The sequence below is a fragment of the Tamandua tetradactyla genome, chromosome 26 (genome assembly GCF_023851605.1).
Source record: "Tamandua tetradactyla isolate mTamTet1 chromosome 26, mTamTet1.pri, whole genome shotgun sequence".
Classification (NCBI taxonomy): Eukaryota; Metazoa; Chordata; class Mammalia; order Pilosa; family Myrmecophagidae; genus Tamandua; species Tamandua tetradactyla.
Genome location: NC_135352.1, coordinates 14,553,105 through 14,569,470, shown reverse-complemented (window position 1 = coordinate 14,569,470; position 16,366 = coordinate 14,553,105). Strand labels below are relative to the sequence as shown.

The window sequence follows — 16,366 nt, the reverse complement described above, 5'->3', positions numbered from 1 at the left end:
AGCATGTAGCTGGCATCTGCTGGTCTTGTCTTAGCTTCTCTGGGACACAACTCTGGGTTCTAGCTTGTTTAGCAACTCATGGGAAGGCACATGGCAGCATTTGCTAAGCTCCTTTCCTGGCTTCTGGTTTCAAATGGCTCTCACAGATCCTGTGGGTCCTTCTGGCATTTTCCTCTACATCTCCAAAGTCTGCGTCTGAGCTCTGTGTTGGCTCTTTGAAGGACTCTGGTAAACTAATCGAGACCCACTTTGAATGGGCAGGGCCATATCTGTATCTAAGCAAAAGGTTATACCTACAATTGAGTGTGTCATATCTCCATGGAAACAATCCAGTCAAGAGTTTCCACCCTAACGTAGGTCTGTCCCTACAAGATAAGGATTAAAAGACCATAGCTTTTCTGGGGTACATAACTGTTTTCAGATCAGCACAGGTGGTAAACCCCTGGCTAGTGTATTAATCCCAGTGATGCTTGCACTGGCCTACTTGTATCATGTATATGGTGCACTTGCCCTGAAATAATAGATTTGTGGAGTATGTTTTAATGGCACTTCGTCTGGAATAGAGGCCTCAACAGTATAGATAAAGCTATTTTTAGAGTAGTTTAGGTATCATGTTACCCAGGGGTCTCTACTTAAATAGTTTCTCCTTAATATCAGACTCTGCCATTTCAACTAGTTGGGCAAATGAATCTTATGCTGTAGTCTAGCAAGCCCCTGCAGCCTCCTGTGGTGTAATGGAGAGACCTAAACTTGGGAATCTAAACATCTGGATCTCATCTATATAATTCTAGTCAATAACCATAATCTTCCACAAATGAGACAGTGCAAGTAGGAAGAAGATTCTATATCCTAAGGCACTATTAAAATATAAAGTGATTCTATTATTATAATAACTCTCTCTCCACAGCCCACACAAACTTATAAATAGATAACTGCTCTTCTATATTGTCTTCAATAACTACTTGTCACTCCTACATCTCACAATCTTAGGAATAACTTGACCAGCTCAATGTTAATATTAAACTGACACAGATTGACTTTAATAGTAAGAAATGATTGGTTTTCTGGAAGTAAAATAATAATATGAGATAACTGAAATTACAGTACTTTTAAGATAATAAATTTTCTTCTCCTTTTTTCTGAGATTGCTTCTCCTAAACAATATTAGTTAGAATTTGCACTGTGTTTTAAAAAAACCTCAATACTCTCTCAGAAAAAGTGCCTGTTCTTTCTGAAATGAGTGTCTTCAAGAAAGCAGAGAAGATTATATCTTGAGAAAGACATGAAGAAATATACCCTAAATCCCATCTTGGGATTTTCTCTCTGTCTCTTCCCGTTTTCATAAAATAAAAAACTCAATATATTGTAGTTGAGCAACAGCATGAGTTAGAAATATAGTCACAACAGATAGTGTGTTTTCATTTCTTTGGCTCTCAAGCAAATAACAGTGGATTGTCTTAAACAATGGGAATTTATTAGTTCATGATTTTGAGGCTAAGAGAAAGTCCAAATCAAGGCATTATCAAGGCAATGTTTTCTTCCTAAACTCTGGCATTTTGGGGATACAGCTGGCTGCTGGAAATTGTTGGGATCTAGATAATTATTATCTTTGGCTCCAGTGTCACATGGCAATGCACATGAGAGCCTCTCTTGGCTTCTCCGTTCTCTTCCAGTTTTCTTGCATTTCACCTTCTTGCTTCCTATGGCTTTCTCTCTTATCTGTTTGAATATTATTCCACTTACAAAGGACTGAAATAATAGAATTAAAACCCATCCTGAATGCGGTGGCACTCACCTTAACTGAAGTAACATCATCAAGAGGTCATTCCTCATTGTCTTTATTGTCTTCATCTACTCTTTGAGACCCAATGAAGAAAGGTTTATTTTGTCTAGAACTTAAAATTTCTGTAGCACATAATCTAACTCAACCTGTCTGGATAGATCATTTAAACAATCTAAACACAGGGAGAGCCCAGAATAAGAATGAGGTGTAATACCTGGATAAATCCCAGAGTATATTAGCAGATAATCAAAAAGTATTGGCAAAGTCCTTTGTGGGATAGGAGGAAAAATATGGAATGATTAAACTTCACCACTGTGAAACCTCTGATGCTGTGTCAAACATTAGAAGCATCCAAATAAATAGGCCAAGCCCTTGACCTTGAGGCTTGCTCTTGTGGAGTTTTGTACGAGGCAGAGAAGCTTAGCCTACCTATAGGATGCCTAAGAGTTACTTCTGGAGGACCTCTTTTGTTGCTCAATGTGGCCTCTCTGTCTTTCTCTCTTTCTCTAAGCCCAACTCTACAAATGAAATAATTGCCCTCCTTGTGGGAGGGGTGGGGTGGGGAGTCATTCCTATAGTTGGTTCACATCCACAAGAACAAATTAGGTTTAAGAACATGTTTTTCTGGGGTACATATAGCTCTAAACCACCAGAACATGCGTCTGAGTTAATTGTCAACAGTGGCCAAATTATGCTGGAAAATTTACCCATCAGGAAAATAATTGTGACAATAGCACAATATTATTGAATATCAGAGTTTAAACAGACTTCACAAATAATTCATTGGTAACTAACTTAATATCCATAAATGCATTTATAAAAAAATGCCAGCATTATTCCTCAAAAGCTGAATTTTTAGTCAATGTTTCCTATGTATGCTTATCTTAAACTTATTTCATAAAAAATTTTAGGAAAAAGCTGTTAACTTTTGCTATGTAGGGTTCTTACTTTTTGAGAGAACCTGTTCTTGAAATTTTCTCCTATATTCACTTCTATGTTCCTGCCCCTCTGTGGTTCTTCTGCACTTCCTATTGCCCCTTCTCTTCCCTCTGAGGACTCTCCTTCTTTCCAAAAATGCTGTTGTTCTCTGGCTTTATTCTTCCTTGTAATTATTGTTCTGTACTCATCATTCTGTACTCTTTCGTTTTGTTAGCTCTGTACTCTTTTGTTAGTTCATTGATTAAGAGAGCTTAGTGAACTCAGTATTCCATTTCATTAACTTTCCCTAAAATTCCTATCCCCTAATGACAGGTACTTAATAAACATTTGGTAAATTTTTTTGTTTTTATGCCCATATTATTAGTTGATATATCCACTACTGACATTTCCTGTACCTCCAGATCATTTTGAACATGACAGACTAATTTTTGTAAATATTGTGTTATGTTAAATTTCCCAAAGGCCAAAAAAAAAAAGGACATTGAGGATCTTTGAGAAAGTGTTTCAATAAATAGATGAGAGTAAAAAATCAGATTGTAGTGTGTTGAAAGATAAATGGTAAGAGAAGAAGAGAAAAAGAGGGTATAGAATAATCATTTTAAAAGTTGAACAGAATAGACCATTGTGAGAAGACTTAAAGTCAGATTTTAGTTTCATTTTATTGTGTTTGTTTTTAAGGCAGATGTGAATGTTAAAAGGCTGAGTTAATTTTTTTAAGTGGAATTGAGATTTTACAGGAGGTAGGAAAATAGGGAGTCCAAAATATAGGTAGAAGGATCATTTTAGTTTACTAATGGTGCTAGAATGCAATATACCAGAAATGGGTTGACTATTATAAAGGGAATTTATTAAGTTACAAGTTTATAGTTCTAAGCCATAAAAATATCCAAACTAAGACATCCAGGGAAAGACACTTTGACTCAAAAAAAGCTGATGGTGTCCGGAACTCCTCTGTCAGCTGAGAAGGCACATCGCTGACATCTGCTAGTCCTTTGGCTTCTGGTTTCAAACAGCTTCCCCTGGTGCCTTTTCTTTCTCTATCTCCATATGTCTATGTCAGCGTCAGCTCTCAAGTTTTTCCAAAATGGTTCCTCTTAAAGAACTCCAGTAAGGGGATTATGACCCACCTTGAATGGGCAGAGACATACTTCCATGTAAACCACCTAATCAAAATGTCCCACTCATGCTGTTTGTCTATAACCTGCTTGTTCCCAGAAACTCCAGGGATTTCTGTGACACCTGAGATTCAGCACTACCCCATACATGAACTGTTTAAGAAGTTGAAAAAAGGATCAGACTTCAACTAGAGATATGAATAAAGCTGATCTGAGTAGGACTGGCATAGATTAGAATACAGGGTAAAGGATAATATCATCCATATTTTAAAACTTCAACTTCTGTGTGAGACCAAAAGGAGAAATGTTTCTTTGGTGCAAAATTTATATTTTGGGTAATGTATTACCTAATTTAACTTGTGTGGTCAGTTTAGTTGAACACCATAAGTACACAGAATCTTGAATAGGGCATGAGATCTTGTTGATTTATCCAGGTTAGTACAATGCCCTACTTTATCCCAAAGTAATTTGGGCAGTGAATAAAGAACTATTTGCAAAATCCCCTTGGAAGGTGGAGAGAAAGTATGAAATAGACAATTTCCCCATTTGGAGAATTCCTGATATTCTCGCAAGCAGTGAGGACAACCTAATCAATAGACCGAGCCTTCAATCTTGGAGTTCACCCCAATGAAACTTATTCCTGCAAAAGATAGGGTAAGTTACTTATAATTATGCCTACGAGTCACCGCCAGAGAACCTCATTTGTTGCTCAGATCTGGCCTCTCTATTTAAGCCAACTCGGCAAGTGAACTTACTGCCCTCCCCCTAAGCAAGACATGACTCCCAGGGGTGTAAATCTCGCTGGCAGTGTGGGACAGAACTCCTGGGATTTGCCAGGACCCAGCATCATGGGATTGAGAAAGGCTTCTTGACCAAAAGGAAGAAGGGAGAAATGAGACAGTTTCAGTGGCTGAGATTTCATACAGAGTGAAGGGATTATCTGGAGGTTATTCTTATGCATTATATAGATACCCCTTTTTAGTTTATGTTGTACTGGAGTGGCTGGAAGGAAGTACCTGAAACTGTTGAGCTGTGTTCCAGTAGCCTTGATTCTTGAAGACAATTGATAATGATATAGCTTTTACAATGTGATTGTATGATTGTGAAAACCTTGTGTCTTATGCTCCTTTTATCCAGGGTATGGACAGATGAGTAAAATGTGGATAAAAATAAATAGATAATAGAGGGAGAAGGGTTAAAATAAAATGTGTAGACTGAAATACTGATGATCAGTGAGAGGAAGGACAATAGGGTATGGGATGAATGAGTTTTTTCTTTTTTTTTGAACTTTTTTTTATTAATTAAAAAAATTAACAACGTTTAGATATCATTCCATTCTACATATACAATTATTAATTCTTAATATCATCACATAGTTGCATATTCATCATTTCTTAGTACACTTGCATTGATTTAGAAAAAGAAATAAAAAGACAACAGAAAAAGAAATAAAATGATAATAGAGGAAAAAAAACTATACGTACCATACCCCTTACCCCTTGCTTTCATTTACCACTATTTCAAACTGAATTTATTTTAACATTTGTTCCCCCTATTATTTATTTTTATTCCATATGTTCTACTCTTCTGTTGATAGAGTAGCTAAAAGGAGCATCAGACATAAGGTTTTCACATTCACAGAGTCTCATTGTGAAAGCTGTATCATTGTTCAATCATCATCAAGAAACATGGCTACTGGAACATAGCACTACATTTTCAGGCAATTCCCTCCAGCCTCTCCACTACATCTTGAACAAGAAGGTGATATCTACTTAATGCATAAGAATAACCTCCAGGATAAACTCTCGACTCTGTTTGGAATCTCTCAGCCATTGACACTTTGTCTCATTTTACTCTTCCCCCTTTTGGTCGAGAAGGTTCTCTCAATCCCTTGATGTTAATTCTCAGCTCATTCTAGGGTTTTTCTCAGTCCCTTGATGCTGAGTCTCAGCTCATTCCAGGATCTCTGTCCCATGTTGCCAGGAAGGTCCACACCCCTGGGAGTCATGTCCCACACAGAGAGGGGGAGGGTGGTGAGACTGCTCGTTGTGTTGGCTGGAGAGGGTCCACATCTGAGCAACAAAAGAGGCTATGAGTTTTTTCTTTTTATTTTTTTTTCTGGAATGATGCAAATATTCTACAAATGATCATGGTGATAAGTACACAACTGTGATGATATTGTGAGCCATTGATTGTACACCATGTATGGACTGTATGTGTATGAAGATTTGTCAATAATATAAAACAAAACAAGAACAACAACAAAAAAAGGGTCCCACTCACAATTGGGTGGCTCACATCTCCATCTAAACAGCTTAATCAAAAAGATTTCACCCATGGCTCAGTGGCAGAATTCTTGCCTGCCATGCTGGAGACCCGGGTGCAATTCCCAGAGCCTGCCCATGAGAAAAAAAAAAGATCTCACCAAAACAATAGGTCTGCCACCACAAGACTGTATTAAGAAAAGAACATGGCTCTTCTGGGGCACATAACATTTTCAAACCAGCACAGGGATGAATATCCTTTTTTTTTAGAATAAACTTCCATACTACAAATATACATGGAGAATCAAGCGTTAAATAAAAACAAGTGCACACAGTGGTCCTTTACCAGATGATCCCATTCTTAACTGTTTACCTCCTTTTGTTTGTTTTCAGCATGTGGACATAGCAGCATTATTGATAAAATACAACACATGTGTAAATGCAACAGATAAGTGGGCATTTACTCCTCTTCATGAAGCAGCCCAAAAAGGAAGGACACAGTTGTGTGCCCTACTCCTGGCACATGGTGCAGATCCAACTATGAAGAACCAAGAAGGTCAGACGCCTTTAGATCTTGCAACAGTAAGTTCTCATTTCAGAATATTCAGTATTATTCACTATGCTTTCAGAAATGAAATGAAATGAAATTCCAGAGATTGATATGTTTACCTTTAAGGCTGCTTATTTCACTTGGAATAAGAACAAATTTCCCTCTGAAGATGTTTTAAGTTTACACTTTAACTTATGTTAAAATATAATTTAAAACTATTAACGAAAACTTAGCAAGTTAGCTTCATTTTCTGTCATATTTAACTGGGAAGAAACATGAATCATTGGAAAATACATGTCTAGATTATATCCTGAAAGAATTACATTTAGTAAAATATCTTGCATGTTCTGTGTTTGGTATATTATTCTAGAGCAGCTAACATTCTTGATAATTTACCTGAGGCTGTGAGGTAGTCAAAGAATTCTTATGAAGATGATAAGGTAAAGTGATAAATGGAAGGAATATTTTCAAACCTAAAATTAAGTTTTTATAGTTAAATATTATTTGTGTAGAAAATTATAGTATCATCTTTCCTCAGCTTTCAGGGTGGTACTATACAGTCATAAATTTAATTTATAATTTTTTAAAGCCAGAAATATTTTTTCCAAGTCACATTCTGTTTCATGTATCTGTTGCTGAGTAACAGACTATCTCAAAATACCTAGTTGCTCATATAATAATGATTTATTATTTCTTATGATTCTGTACATTGGCTGTGAAGCTCTTAGTCTGGTCTCATCTGGAGTCACTTATCAGCTGTATCAGCTCATGGCTTGGGCAACAACATCCAAGATGGCTTCACTCGTATTCTTGGGGCCTTGGCAGAGATGACTAGGAAGATAGGACCTCTCTTTCCATAGCTACGTGGTATCCTATCTCCAGTAGTCTTGCTGGAGTCTTTTAGAGGGCATCCCAACAGGGAGAAAACAGAAGCGGCCCTTCCTCTTGTAGGCTAAGCCAGGAACTGATGTGCCGTCATCTCCACCACGTTCTCTTGGTCAAAGCAACTCATCGATTCAACCCAGATTCAAGGGATAGGGAAATTGAGATTCCATCTTTGAAGAGAGGAGAAGCAAAGATTTTGTGGCTATCTTTAATCTATCACAGTCTGCCCTCTAGCCACAAATTATTTATATTTCTCCCACATTTAAAATACATTCACACTGCTTCCCCTCTCACCATAACTGCTGAAGTCTGAAGTAGTTATAGCATGAGGAGCAAAGTTCAAAATCTCAAATTTGGCCTCAAAAAGGGATATGGATGAAGTTCCTTGGTACAGTTCCTCAAATTCAATTATCAAGTGCAGCTCCTCAATTCAATATCCTGTAAGCTAAAAGACAATCTTCCCCACACAAAAACAACATACAATGGTGAAGCAAGTTCAGAAAAGCTGCGAAGGACCGACCACTTCAAAGGGAGGAGTTACAGAGGGCAGAGAACTGTCACTGGTCCATAGCAATTCTGAAATCCAGCAGTGCACATTATTCATAGCTCTTGGTTACACCCCTTGAATCATCCTTCTTTCAATAAGAAGTGGCCCAAATTTATAATTAAGCAGCTTTTTAAGGCTGCTCTCTCTCCTAGAAAAAATTTGGGGAGCCTGAGACCCATTTTGGTTTTTTTTTTTTTAATATTTTTATTGACAAATCTTCACACATCTACAGTCTATACATGGTATACATTCAGTGGCTCACAATATTATCACATAGTTGTGTATTCATCACCCTGATCATTTTTAGAACATTTGCATTACTCCAGAAAAAGAAATAAAAAGAAAAAACTCATAATCCCATACCCCTTATGCTTCCTTCTCGTTGATCACTAGTATTTCAATCTGGCCATTTCAATTTACCCCTTTTCCCTTTATTATTTTTTTAATCCATATTTTTTTATTTATCTGTCCATACCCTGGAGCATCTGATACAAGATTTTCATAATCACACGATCACGTTATAAAAGCTATGTCATTATACAATCATCTTCAAGAATCAATGCTACTGGAACACAGCTCAACAGTCTCAGGTACCTCCAGCCACTCCAAAACACCATAAACTGAAAAAGAATATCTATGTAAGGTATAAGCATAACCTCCCAGATAACCTCTTGACTCTGAAATCTCTCAGCCACTGAAACTATTTTGTCTCATTTCTTTACTCCCCATTTTGGTCAGGAAGGCTTCTGAGACCTGTTTTTATTTTTATCTCAGTTCTGTGTAGTCTAAACTCCATAAACTTTGTGAGCTTTGGATTCAGAAAAAGAAAAAAGAAACTGGTGATTAAAAATCAATAGGGAAGTAGTGGCCTTCTTCACCTTTTCCTTCTTATTATGCTGACACCACCTGGTTCTCATTAGCCTCTGGCCCACCATGTCCTCAGACCAAACACCTTGCTTTCAGTTAAGTTGCAGAGTTCCAATGGAGAGATATTTGATATTGATGTGGAAGTTGCCAAACAATCTATGACCATAAAGACTGTGTTAGAAGATTTGGGACTGAATGATGAAGAAGATAACTCTGTTCCTCTAGCAAATGTGAATGCAGCAGTATTTAAAAAGGTCCTTCAGTGGTGCACCTACCACAAAGATGACCCTCCTCCTGAGAATAATGAGAACAAAGAAAAGTAAAGATGATGTCCCTGTTTGAGACCAAGAATTCTTGAATATCGACCATGGAACACTTTTGAAGTTTTTCTGGCTGCAAATTACTCAGACACCAAGGAATTGCTTGATGCTACTTGCAAGACTGCTGCCAGTATGATCAAGGGGAGAACTCCTGAGGAGATTTGCAAGACCTTCAATATAAAAAAATGACTTTACTAAGAAGAGGATGACCAGGTATGCAAAGAGAACCAGTGGTGTGAAGAGAAGTGAAGTGTACCTGACACTGTTACACTGTAAGGATTGTTCCAAATACTAGTTGCACTGTTCTGTTTGTAAGTGTTAATATTAGACAAACAATAGACAAATGCATCAGCAAATCAATTGTATCAGCAGAGTATTGTCGTCATTCCATGTGTAGTGTGACTAGACTCTAAACCTGTGGCTGAATTTCTTCTAGAATGATCAAAAGAATTTTTTTTTTTGCTCTGAATAAAACTGAACTGTGGGTTCCCTATGGATTTGGGCTTTCCCTCTATGAAAAGCAATTTTTGCATTGCTTAATGTTCAGTTTACTTTAGTTTCGTGACCTTTTAAAAGTTGGCATTGTTAATAAAAATAGCTTGGAAAAAGTTTTCTGGAACAGATTTAACAAAGTATTATCTTTATTCATGAGTTAAAAATTGGAAAAAGGTAAATATTCTGAGTGGGGTTATTAGGATGTCTTCCAGCTCCTTGAAGTCAAGGAGTACCACCGTTATTGATTTGTCTGTAAAGAAGACTCCGTTAATTAGATCTGAGGGCTTATGTTTTTATTTTTAATCTTCACAGCTTTGAGTGGGTTAGCTAGAAATTCAGTTACTAATCAGTTTGTGGCTTTTTGGGAGAAATATAACTGGGCAGTTTGTAGTTTTTCAATGGAAAAAGACACTTAACCTATGTGTTATGTCATCTTTCTTATAATCATATTCCTCTGGGGGGAAAACTATTCACACTATGAGCTTGTAAAAAGTAATTTAACCTTTAACAGTAAAGCATCCATCACAAATGCAAGATACTTCAAATAGAAAGTAAGTTACATAGTTAAAAATAAAAATCAATAGGGAAGAATGAGGCATTAATTAAAGAAGAAATTAACAAATTATTTATGTCCTTGGTGGAAAACTTAACTTTTTAAAATGAGATTGTTTTGTATATGTGTTTTTTTAGGCAGATGATATCAGAGCCTTGCTGATAGATGCCATGCCGCCAGAGGCCCTGCCAACCTGTTTTAAACCTCAGGCTACTGTAGTGAGTGCCTCTCTGATCTCACCAGCATCCACCCCCTCCTGCCTCTCTGCGGCTAGCAGCATAGATAACCTTACTGGTCCTTTGGCAGAATTGGCAGTAGGAGGAGCATCCAATACAGGGGATGGTGCAGCAGGTACAGAAAGGAAGGAAGGAGAAGGTGAGTATACCTTGAAACATTTATTTTATTTTATTTAACATGGAACACTTTTGCTTTTTTCTGTCAGTAATTGAACACTGTAAGTTTTCATATAAGCAACATCTTATAAGAAATGCTTCATTATAGTAGATTGCCAAGTTCTTTGGCATCTACAGTGTTCTTATTCCAGTACATCCATTTCCAACCATAGTATCTTACTAAACTATTAATTGCATCTTATTACTGAAAATACATTGGGAAAAAAGGTCATTTAAGAAATGAAAATTAAAATGATAGCTGTTATATTTGGACTTTTTAATCCAACAGTTAATTTACTTTAAAGCCTTAGATACACTAAAATATTAGAATTAATATAAGTATTACTGTCTTGATTAAGGTTAAAGCACCCTACCTTTATTTTTCAATCAAATTCATATTTAACTTGAAGTATCTGAATTAAATTTATGTGTTCTGGATTATTTTATACTATGTAAAATCATCTCCTATAGCCAAGGGAGCCATGGCTCTAAATAAATACTGGAGCCTCCTTTAGATTAATAAATTTTTCCTGAGAAATTTTAATGTGCTTTTGTTTCAGTTGCGGGTCTTGACATGAATATCAGCCAATTCCTAAAAAGCCTTGGCCTTGAACACCTTCGAGATATCTTTGAAACAGAACAGGTAAACTTTCTTATATATTTTTGGGTCTTCTTAATTAAACACTAAGAGTTATTAAGTGCCACCTATTGTTTCTTTTTTGCTTCTTCTCAGCTATTTTAAGACTCATAATAAATTGCTAAGTCAGAGGAGCCCAGCATTTTATACTTTTTCCCAAAATGGTCTAATTGTGGGAGTCTTTGCTACTTTTTTTATCTTAAAGGAAGCAGCCTGGCTCTTAAAATGTTATTACATGTCAAAACTTAAGCCATGAAACCATCTCAAAAAGAATGTTTTCAAAATCTTCCTTGATTATTTTATTTCCAAAAAGTATTGGTATTTCATCTCATTTCATTGCTAATATGACCTGACTCTTTAGATCCAGTGGGAAATTCTTGTATTAACTATTTAACATTATCTTCATGTAGCAATTGTTCATTAAATTAGAAGGCAATGTAATACTTAGACAAGAATATCTTTTTACAATTGCATGTTTTTCAAGTTTCTGTTGTCTAGTTAGAGTTTAAAATAATGTTGAACCAAAAAAATGGCCATATGCTCAAGTACATCCTATTTTCAGATACATATGAACTACCTGTGAAAGTCTAACTGTGAAATTACCATTAAGACATTTGTGAATTAGGATCCTTATATTTGTCATTTTGTTTTTATAGAATGAATTTTTATCTTAAGATTGTATGGTTTCATTTCCATTGCATTGACTAATTTTTTTACCTTTTTTTATTGTGAAATATAACACATATACAAAAAAGCAATATATTTCCAAATACATTTTATCAAGTAGTTATGGAACAGATTTTAAAGTTTGGTATGGATTACAGTTCCATGATTTTTCATTTTATCTTCTAGCTGCTCCAAGACACTGGAGACCAACAGAAATATCAATATAATGATTCAGCAGTCATATTCATTTGTTAAATTCTATCTTCTCTGTTATACTCCTTCTTCCCTTTAAATAACATATATACAGAAAAGCAATAAATTTCAGAGTACATTGCAACAATTAGTTGTAGGACAGATTTCAGAGTTTGATATGGGCTACAATTCCACAATTTTCGGTTTTTAGCCAGCATTGAATATATTGAGTCATAAGTTAGTGAGTTTAAATTGACTATTATAATTAATATACCTGGAATCTTAGTATGAGAAGGGTCTTCAGATATCATTGTGAGTCTATAGGTATAGTTTTCCAACTGGGGAAGAGAGCTTCCTATCAGTTATACTGTTAAGAAGTCTTTCTTTTTTAACTAAATGGATTTCTTTATATTACTTATTTTACTTCATCTTTAATGATCTTAATGGTCAAAAACGTTGAAAAGAAGTACCACTGATTCTAATTATTTTCTCCCTCTTACCAGATGTGTAACATTGGATTAGACTTTTAGCCTGTCTCTTCCTTACCTGTAAAATAATAACTGCAGATGTCCAGATAGTTGAAATTCCCAGTCATTGTGCTTCTGTGCCAATTTTTAAAACATGTTGGAATGACACACCACACTTGTCTCTCTCTGGTAGTGAAGACTTTGTAGACTGTTGTAATAATTTCTCTTTCCTTTAACTTTACATACCATTTGTTTATCCTCTGGTTTGGAAATTTCTTATCAGAATATCTTAAATATAAGAGTCCTTTTCCCTTATTCCCTCCTCCAGGAAGAATTAAAAAAAATAAAGCTTTTTTTAAAAGCTGTGTCCTCAAGTGTAGGAATATTCTAGTCATGTCCTTTTCTTCCAAATCACAGCTGTGAAATTTCAAATTTATCTTCATATAATAAACTGAAGCCTCTGATTCAAGCAAATAAGTCCAATTGTTCAAAGTTTTTCAATGAATTTAAGTTCTACTCTTTCTGGTATCCATAAGTCACTTTACATCATTATTTATATTTTATTTCTTAGATTATATATTCTCTTTGTCAGTAATTTATTTCATGTGGCATGTTTATGCCATTTTATTGATTTTATTAGTTTAATACTTCAGTCTTACAGTCTGTCCTTTTGACAGCTTACCCAGTTTTCATCAGTTTCATCATCTTTTCCATTGCAATTTTGTTCTGAACAAATGGCTCCATTGATTTTCCTTTTGCCAGAATAATTCCTGTATCCTTTTCTTGATCAATATGTTGACTGTTTTTATGTATATTGTCTAGCATGATACCTTTCCTCCTAACAATGATGTTAAACCTTTCTTTGTATTGAACTGTGTTTGACTGTCTTCTGGCCCAATCTCTAAGCCATCAAATTTATTTTTAATTCCAATTCCAAACGTTATTTGACTAGCCTTCAGTTACAAAATAATAAATTCTGCTACCCTTCCAATAGCTTATCCTTAGAATTTTCTGCATCAGCATTCAACAGCAGACCAGTAAGGAATGTTATACAGTCATTGTCAGGATGTTTTGTGGGGTGGGGGAGAGTGAGGGCATATATGTTGTACCCATTTAATCCATGTCTATTTAGTTTAAGTCAGGGAATCATTCTGTTTCCTAAGATGCTTTGACACATAATTTCTTACTGCCTCTGTACCTTCTCATGATTACTTTCCCATTGGAGCAGGGAATATAGTTATTTTATTTCTGGTTATAACCTCACCTCTTATCCTTCACATGTATTCTTAGAAGTCTCCTATCTAAATTATCATGTTTGATATATATACATATTTTGCTAAACTCTTTTAATAGCACTTATTTCCATTATAGTTAATGAAATATGGAACCAGTTTAACTTTGGCCCTTCCTTTATAATAATGTAGCTTCCTTACTAGAGCACATTTTCTAAGGAAGGGGAAGACTTGACTTACATTGCAGTTCCTGGAACATAAATCCTATAACCTGGAACACTGCTTATGGATATATTTATAGTCCACCTATATAATTGCATGGAAAGTGGCCATATGCATTTTTATTTCGAATTTTTTAAGACAAAGGCATGAACTCTACTTAAGTAAATTCATTGTGAACATGACTACAAAGTTAATTCTAATTTCTGTTTCTCCAGCCTGTAATTTTTTAAGCCCAAGCAAAAGAAAGGTCTTCGTCATTAAAACTCAGTTTTCTCTCCCTATCCCAGGTAAAATGAACAAATCTTAGGAACAAGAGGCAGCCCTTCTTGAAGTGATACTTGCTTTATATGCAAGATGATGTTACCTGATACACAGAAATATTTATTCTAAAATATATTTTTCTTTCAGTGTGTGCTAGATATAAATAACTAGCCTAGCTTGTGATTTCCTGCATATAACTAAGTCAAGGTTTTTAAAGTGAGTCAATTTAAGAACGATTGACAGCTTATAGGGCTATAAAAACTCTTGAATCTTAGAGCAACATGTCTGAAATCCAACTAACCTAGTTTCTGTCCAGTTATTTCCAATCATTATATTGATACAGTAGTCTTTTAGTCACTAAGTTTCAGATTTTGGGGAATAATCTTTAACTATTCCCTTCCCTTTTTTTGAACAATTTGTATCTACCATGCCCTGTCATTTCTGTCTTGAAATTGCTCTCTGATTCATCCCTTCTGCTCCACTCCATCTTCATCTTGTTCCCAGTTCCTTTCCCTTCCAAATTTCCCAGCACTATGCTACCAGGCTCACCCTCCTACAGTGCAATTTTGATTGTGTTATTCTGCTGAAAATGCTTCCCCAGGCCTGTAGAATACTGTCAAAACCCCTTAAACTCAACATATGAAGTCCATTAGGATCTTCTGTGTTCTTCTGTCTTTTTATTCCTTTTTACGTGTTATACTATAGTCATTTTTAACTACAGAAGTTGAATTCCCCAAATATTTGATGTACTCTTACCCAATTTTCCCTTTGCACATACTATTCCCTCTGTCTTAAACATCCTTCCATCTTTTCCATGTCTGATTAGCTTCTGTTTCTTAGCTGAATTGGTACTTTCTTCTGGAAATGTGTTCTGACCTCCTTTTTGTTCTTCTCTCCCCAGCCCTCCCTATAGCTGCAACCAAGCAGGGAACCTACCTAAGAGTTCCCATAGGGATTCTCCCAAAACAGTCACCAATTTTAATTATATTTGTGTGTTTACTTCTTATCTCTTTGATAGAGGAAATAGCATGAACTTTGGTAGTAGTGCTGTGTCCGTAGCTTGGCCCCATTTGTAGTAACAAATTTGTTACTACAGTTATTTGAAACATAGTGGGTTATTTTTAGAATTAAATAAAATGTTTGCATTTTTATAATTAAATAAAATGTTTACATTTTCTTTTAGGGGGAATACCTAGCATATGGAAGGTTCTCATTAAATATGTGATGAATGAATAAAGAAACATAAATCCAAATTCCTTAGCCTGTCACTTAAAATTGTTTCCAATGACCACTGCCTTCTAAGTTTAAGTACAAATTGCACACCATGTAACTCAAACAACTAAATTGAATGATTAGTTATTTTCTCTCTAGTCATCTCTTGGGAAATAGAAGCAAGGGAAAGACAGACGTAGCTGTACATCTCAGCTCTTGGGTGTACTATTTTTATGATGCCTCTGAGCCTCACTTTCCTCATTAGTTACGTTAATAGTACTTCATGGGTCATTGTGAGGATTAAATGAGGTAATGATGTAAATAAAGTGCATTGAATTATGCTTGATATAAAGCAAGTGCACAGCAACTACTGGATGAATGGTGGGATTGTATAAATATTATATACTTATATTCGATTACCGGTGTATAAAATTACCCATTACTTTTATTGTTTTTCACTGTTTACCTATTTACCTACTCAGTTTTGATTCGTTCTATCCTTTCAGTGCAACCCAATGAATATTTCTTTTTCCCCCATGGTTACTTATTTTCATATTTATTCTTTCTCTGTGACTATAAGCATCATGTTGGATAAATGCCTGCATAACATGGGTCCATTAGTTATTTATTGCTGCATAAAAGATTTCCCCAACCATTAATGGCTTAAAATGACAGGCATTTTTTGTCTCAAGTTTCTGTGGGTCAAAAATCCAGGCATGGCTTAGCTGGTTGTTTGTGACTCAAAGTCTCTCATGAATTTGCAGTTT

The 16,366-nt window shown here is 35.5% G+C and overlaps 1 protein-coding gene and 1 pseudogene across 2 annotated transcripts in view; both read left to right on the top strand.

Annotated features, from left to right (window-relative positions):
* The window catches only part of TNKS (tankyrase), a 293,729-nt gene that overhangs the window by 251,484 nt on the left and 25,879 nt on the right, over positions 1-16,366 (top strand). For both annotated transcript variants that reach the window (XM_077144426.1, XM_077144427.1), the window contains exons 18-20: positions 6,495-6,683; positions 10,456-10,693; positions 11,271-11,353. In XM_077144426.1, coding sequence (XP_077000541.1) covers positions 6,495-6,683; positions 10,456-10,693; positions 11,271-11,353 — 510 coding nt within the window. The remainder of the gene's footprint in view (positions 1-6,494; positions 6,684-10,455; positions 10,694-11,270; positions 11,354-16,366) is intronic.
* On the top strand, positions 7,908-10,443 carry LOC143669570 (S-phase kinase-associated protein 1 pseudogene; annotated as a pseudogene).